Here is a 6547-nt window from a genome sequence, read left to right as displayed (position 1 = left end):
GGTGTTGGGGACTGAGCCTGACATCTGCTCCCTCACTACAGAAGCGGAATGGCATGATGGAGCCCGACGACTTCCGGGCCTGCCTCATCTCCATGGGCTACGACCTGGTGAGTGTCCCCCAGCCGCGTCCCAGCCGTCCCACCTGTGCCTGTGTCCCTCCCACCTCACACACGACCTCATTCCCTCCTCACCTACCCGCTAGGGCTGGGGAGAAATACCCCATTTCACACAGGGGCTACCAAAGGCTCAGAGAGGTAAATTAACTCGCCCAAAGACACTAGATTTGGACCTTGTTCTGTGTGACTCCAAAGCCTGAGCTTGCAACGTTTCTACATCACAGAAACAGCACTACAGAGAGGCCCAGGAAAAGGTCAGGACCGACGGGCAGCAGGGGGCACTGCCGTGGGCAGGAAGCACTGCCGCATGCAGGAAGCAGAGCACACACAGCCTAGCAGAAAGGATTTCCCTGACCTAGAGCTAAGGCTGCAGCGGATGGTCTATGGAGAAAGGGGGCACCTTGTCACTGGAGCTGTCAGGCCAGGGGGACACCGGGAGCCCTCCTGGCTTAAGCACCCCCGGGCACGGTGCCCGGCCTCTAACCCTGCAGGGGGAAGTGGAGTTTGCTCGAATCATGACCATGGTAGACCCCAACGCAGCCGGGGTCGTGACCTTCCAGGCCTTCATCGACTTCATGACCCGAGAGACAGCCGAGACCGACACGGCTGAGCAGGTTGTGGCCTCATTCAAGATCCTGGCGGGAGACAAGGTGAGTCCCTGGTGGTGCAGGGGGCTGGCGGCCGGGGGCAGGGAACAGGGCCTGTGGGCCCTCAAGCCCTCTTCTTCCCCAGAACTACATCACGCCTGAGGAGCTGCGGCAGGAACTCCCAGCTGAGCAAGCCGAGTACTGCATCCGCCGCATGGCGCCCTACAAGGGGGCCGGGGCTCCAGCTGGAGCCCTGGACTATGTGGCCTTCTCCAGTGCCCTCTATGGGGAGAGCGACCTCTGACCTCGGCCCCTGAGGTTCTCTATGCAAGTCCGGAGAGAGGGTGCTTCCTCTGGCTGATCCCATCCATCCCTCGGAGCAAGGGCCCTAGAGAATGACCAGCCAAGTGTTTCTCAATAAAAAGCCATAGTGGGCCCCTCCCCATCTCCTTTTGCTTCCTGAAGCAGAAGCTGGGCCCTCAGGCTTCTGGGCAGGACCAGTTGCCTGACCGTGACCGTCCTCCAGGGGTCCCCACCGCCCCTCCTTGCCCTCAGGGTCCAACATTCACACCACACTGGGGTCAAGGACACCTCTTTATTGTGTTAGAAAAGGTTAGTTACAACAGTTTCTCTAGACATGGAAGGCAACACTGTCCCCAGATCCAGGGAGGACCAGAAAATTTATAGCATCAGAGGAAAGCCGGGGCAGGAAGCCTGAGCCTCCAGAGGACAAAGCTGGCTTTAAGACCAGAATATTTTCCTCCCCCTGCTCCTTACCCGAGCCCAGGCTTCTTGCCCCAGCTTTGGCTGCCAAGACATCATCCTTCACCCCAAGATCCTCCTAGCTACCACAATTCAACAGAGGTGCAGTTGGGGAACTTCAGGGTGGGAGTAGGGGCTGTGCCCCTAGCCCAGTGGCCTTTGCTCACCCTGAGGTACCTGGTGCCCGTCCCTTAGCCAGCTGTGCCTCCTGGGGAGGGGCCTGGTCATGCAGGTCAAGCAGGGGAAGGGGCTGCTCTAGTCAGCACCAGGCCCTGAGCTGGTGCGCCTCAGTCCACCACTGCTGAGCTGGCCATGATGTTCACACCACAGGCCCCGGAGCCACGGTGCAAGTAGTAGTAACCCTGGGAGAGAGGGGGCGTTGGTGAGGGCACTGGGGCAGGATGGGGGCTGGAGGGCTGGGGCCAAGCAGGCGAGACTCACCTCCTCGCCCCAGTCAGTGCCCCAGCTGTTCTTGATGGCCCAGAAGGGAGTGGCAGAGCCTGGGGAGCAGTGCGGAGAGCAGGGAGTCAGGGCCCCAAGCACTTTGCACTCTTCAAACATCTGCTGTGGGCCTACTGTGTGACAGGTACTAGGAAAAGAGCAGAAAGCAAGACAGGCCCACCTACCACGCTCCCGGAGATCTGGTGCGGCTCTGGGGTTTGGGGAGGGCACCCCCCACCCGCCTCTAGCAGGGTATCCATTCATAACACCTCAACCTCCCAGCACCCTGGCTTTCCCATTCATGGAGAGGATGGATGATCCTGCCTGGCCCATAGCCCGAGGCAGAGGTAAGGACAAAGTTCCTTGGCGTTCCCCTGATGCCCCCTCCAGAGGTCCTGAGATGCTGTGGTCCAGCCTCTGCCTGTGACCTGCGGTGGATGGATGGGCAGAGCAGGGTCAGCGGAACTCACGGTTGCCGTAGCCCACGAGCAGCACAGCGTGGTCGATGAGCCAGGGGCTGCAGAGGGGCCGTAGTGGGTGGGAGATCCCATGGCGGTAGAACTGAGGGGGAGAAGACGAGTAGGGGGCCAGCTCTGAGAAGTGGGGGAAGAGTCAGCAAGAACCAGAGCAGCAGTGAGGCTGGGGTCCTACCTGCATGCCAAAGGCGTTGATGGCAACGGAGATGGGGCCCTTCTTGGCCAGCCAGGCCGCCAGCTCTAAGACAGAGGAGGGGCAGTGTCAGGGGCACCCAGGCCCCAGCTCCACCTGGCCTGTCCTCACCCCCTCCCCGCTCCCTCACTCACTTTGCTCATTCTGGCTCAGCTCCACTGAGTCGTTGATGTAGACCTTGGCCTTCTCTGCAGAGAAGCTGCAGGCCTGCAAGTGGCCGTGGTAGCTGTAGTCGTCCTCTGTCTCCAGCCCTCCTGCGGAATGGCGGGGGGCAGATCGGGGGTTAGAGAAAACGTGGGCCCCAGTTCACAATACTCATCTGCTCCCAGCCAGGGGCTGTGCTAAGCCCCTCCTACACAAGGCCTCACGTTCCCTATCCACCCCCAGCTACAGGCCATCCTCTCTGAGGGAGGCCTCATTCTAGAGGTGACACAACTGAGTTCCCAGAGGGATGGGGGAGCCACCAGTGAGAAATGTGGCAGAGATGGAATCCAGCTCCCAGCTTCTGACTCCTCACTCATCCCAGCATTCCTGGGACTCCTGACCTTGGCCTGCTTGTCCGGCCCTGACAGTTTGCTCCCAATCTGGCCCAGACCCCTGCCAGACTCCCTCACCAATCCTGGTACAGCCACCTCAATCCCTCAGCCCTCATTTTCCTGCCACTGCGACCCACTGCTCAACTGAATTGCCAATTTAGGACAATGCCTCCTCTCAGGGGTGAGGTGTGCTGCTCCCTGGTTTAGCAGCATTATAGAAATCCAGACCGCCAAGCAATGAAAATACCGAGACCCCCTGCTGTGTACCAGGAACTTTACATATATTTCCTCATTTGACGCTTAAGACGATCCTACAAAGTGGGCATGAGGAGCCCCATTTCCCAGGTGAGACAACTGAGGCTCTGAAAGAGCTGACCTGCCCAAGGTCTTCAGCCGGTAAGGGTCAGCAATAAGACTTGAACCCAGTTCAGGGGACTGCCACGCTCATGTCTCTCCCCTCCCAAAGTGACTTCCTGTGGAGGGAGCTGGGGCTCCCGCTGCCCCTCCTGAAGCCCATGAATGCATACCCAGAGTCCTTATGGCTGAGTAGGCGTTGGAGGGCAAGCCGCCCAGGCAGGCCTTGTCCACCTTGTCACAGTCCAAGAGCTCTAGAAGACAGATGCCTGGTCCCGAGGAGCCCTCCGGAGGGGCTGGGCTGGGGACAGGGTGGGCAGAGCGGGATGCTCACCCTGCTCAGAGAGGGAGAGCAGGGACCCCCGTTTTAGGAACCACTGGCCCTCCACGTTGCCTGTGACTGAGAAGGCCCAGCAGGAGCCACACATGCCCTGTAAGAGACAGGGAGAGTCAGGGCTGGGTCCCTACCAAACGTCAGTGCAGTCCTCATGTCCCACCCTCACTTCTTGGGGGTCCAACCTGGTCCTTGACTTTGGTGACAGCCCCCTTACTCCTCCAGTCCCACTCAGGTGGAGGAAGGTCAGGGATGGACTGGGCTAGGTGCATTTTCTTGCCAGGCTCCTCTTTTAGGAGGGGATTCAGGTAGATGGTACGGAACTCCTCCTCTGTGGGCAGGGGATGGGAAAAAAGTATTCTAAGCCAGTCCTGGCCAGGGGCCTTGGGAGCAGGCCGTCTCCTCCAGGTACCATGATGGCTCTGACCCTACCTGTAAGGTCACTGAACTTGGTGACCCCATACCGAGCTGTGCCACGGTCCAGGGCCTGGATCCTCTGCGCTCGTACCATGTTATTGGCAAAGACGGACATGCGCCACCTGGCTTCTGAGGAACAAGGAGTAGAAGAGAGGCTTGGGCCCCAGGCAGATCATAAAAGGAGAGGTGCTTGGGGATAAGAGGCAGAGGTTTCCCTGGGGAATGGTAGGCTCTGGATCAGGCCTGAAGCCTATTTCAAGAAGGGCAGAACCCTGGGGTGGGTGAGGGTAGGGGGCCAGACCTGCAAGTGATAATGGGGCCAAACCGGGGTGATGACTTCCCAGGTATGAAGGCAGAACCGAAATGGGCTCCAGAGGACATCCTGAGACAGGAGGTTGTGGGAAAAGGCCACAGTGCCAGGGGTCCTCCAGCAGAGAAAATCTGGCCTTTGCCCCATCCCACTCTACCCAGAATGATGGAGACCTATGGTTTCTGACTAGGAAAATCAGATGGGAGAAGGGGCCAGGTACCTGAGATGGCTGCCAAGTCCTGGGAGGCTGAGCAAGAAGTTGGGGATTTAGGGGCCCTTGAAAGGATGCACTGCCCCTTGTGCCCTTCCCCTCTCCCACACCAAGGTGCCAAGTTGGGGGGAAGGTCCTGATCTGATCGGGACAGGTACAGCCAAGGCTAGGTCCTCACCCTCCGTCGTTTCATATGTCCGGTTATAGGTGGTGACAAAATCCTTGAAGATCGAAACCATCTTCACAGAAAAGTCCTGGAAAGGCAGAGGGGTCTTTACAAGGCGTCCTTCTCCTGGCGTCCGGGAGCCCCAGGCCAGGGTGAGGGGAAGAGAGGGAATATAAGGCAGCAGCCAGTTCCCCAGACAAACAGGCTCCTCACCTGGGGCAGGGGATCCTTGTTCAACAGTGGAAGGAATGAATTGAAAGTATCATTTTTGTCATCTGAAGAGGGTTGGAACAGAGAAGAATCAGGACTGACCCCTGAGCGAAGTCTGACCTGAGCTATCCCAGCATCCCTGGGCTATCCCAGCACCTGTAATCTTGGTATCCACTGGGCCACAGTCCCGCCTCAGCAGCATGTGTTTCCCCAGCTCAACCAGGACTTCAAAGCTGCAAAGCTGGAGGAAGAGGAGGGAGCCCGTTGCGGGGCTGGGACAGGAGCAAGGCCTTGGCAAGATGGAGCCGGAGGGTCCCCCAATGAGGATCACCTCCAAGGCAACCATCCCCATAGGGGAGAGCTAGGCACAGTACGGGAGTGAGCACCCAGACACCCTCCCTTTTACAGCATCTTGGTCTCTGGCCTTCCAGGCCTGGGGAGTGACTCACGGTGGGGTAGCTGCGGCCTCAGATCCCTCCTTCTAGACTTGACCGATCATCCCAACTACTGCCAGACTCAGTCTGGGGACAGGGTATCGCAGGAACCCCATCACTCACCAGGGTTTTCTTGGATACACGGAGCTGGCACACCGTGGGGTCGTTGCAGGGCGGCTCCACCAGGGTTGCCTTCAGGGAGTACAGCGACCCCCGGCCCGCCTGGATGGGGGGTGGAGGGGGGCGCCGTGAGGCGGGCACAGCCACTCCCTCCTCAGTCCGGCCTTGGTGGGGCTCACAGCCCCACCGTGCCGTTCCCCTTCCCAATCCGTAGAGGTCCAACGCCCCCATCCCAAGTCAGGCGTCCAACGCCCCTCCCCAAGTCTACCCCAAAGCTCCCAGCCCTCAGACGAGAGCTCCGCTCACCCCGCACCGGGCCCCCACCCGCCGCCGCCGCCGCCGCCGCCCCCAGCGCGTCCTCACCCGGCGGACGCGACCGCGCACGACCCTCAGCGCGGCCCGCGTCCTGGCAGCCCGGCCGCGGTTGTACATCTCTAGGGCGAAGCGGGCGGGCTCCAGCAGCTCCGAGGACGCCAGCTCCCAGGCCTGCGCGCCGGCCGCTCGGGGCTCGCTGGGGACCGGAGCGGCGCCCGGGAGCAGCCCCAAAAGCAACAGCAGCTGCAGCCAGGGCGCCATGGCGAGGGCGAAGCCGGCGTCCCGTCCTCACGCTCTGACAGACGCGCAGCCCAACCGACCGGGCTGAGCAGCCCACGGTCGCTGGGGTCGGGGGCGTGGGGGGAGCCCTGGGGGGCCCTCCCTCCGTCCCTCCCTCCGTCCCTCCCTCCGTCCCTCCCTCAGCTCCAGGGCGGCGGGGTGCCGGCCAATGGGCGCCGGCTGGGGGCGCCTGCGCGCTCGCTTATTCACGTGAGGTTCATGGGGCGCGCTGGCTCTGCAGGCATCCTGGCGCTAGTCCCGCGCTGACTAACGCATCCTTGCTCCA

General features: G+C 60.9%; 2 protein-coding genes across 3 annotated transcripts in view; one reads left to right on the top strand and one right to left on the bottom strand.

The window, feature by feature from the left end:
• The window catches only part of ACTN3 (actinin alpha 3), a 13557-nt gene extending 12417 nt beyond the window's left edge, over positions 1-1140 (top strand). The window contains exons 19-21 of one of the 2 annotated variants that reach the window (XM_007461933.1): positions 42-107; positions 608-766; positions 849-1140. In XM_007461933.1, the coding sequence (XP_007461995.1) occupies positions 42-107; positions 608-766; positions 849-1007 (384 nt within the window). In that variant the 3' untranslated portion in view covers positions 1008-1140. The remainder of the gene's footprint in view (positions 1-41; positions 108-607; positions 767-848) is intronic. The other variant, XM_007461934.1, reaches the window with a different exon arrangement.
• Positions 1141-1752: 612 nt separating this feature from the next.
• Positions 1753-6243, bottom strand: CTSF (cathepsin F). Its single transcript, XM_007461932.1, is given in 14 exon segments — positions 1753-1827; positions 1907-1965; positions 2377-2467; positions 2558-2622; positions 2710-2829; positions 3639-3719; positions 3800-3896; positions 3985-4130; positions 4232-4345; positions 4916-4991; positions 5117-5257; positions 5259-5354; positions 5671-5769; positions 6031-6243. Coding segments are annotated over 14 exon segments (1473 nt in total).
• Between the last annotated feature and the right edge of the window lie 304 nt (positions 6244-6547).

The sequence above is a fragment of the Lipotes vexillifer genome, unplaced genomic scaffold (assembly GCF_000442215.2).
Source record: "Lipotes vexillifer unplaced genomic scaffold, Lipotes_vexillifer_v1.1 scaffold1129, whole genome shotgun sequence".
NCBI lineage: Eukaryota > Metazoa > Chordata > Mammalia > Artiodactyla > Lipotidae > Lipotes > Lipotes vexillifer.
The sequence above is the reverse complement of the archived record's forward strand: the minus strand, read 5'-3'. Positions and strand labels throughout refer to the sequence as shown.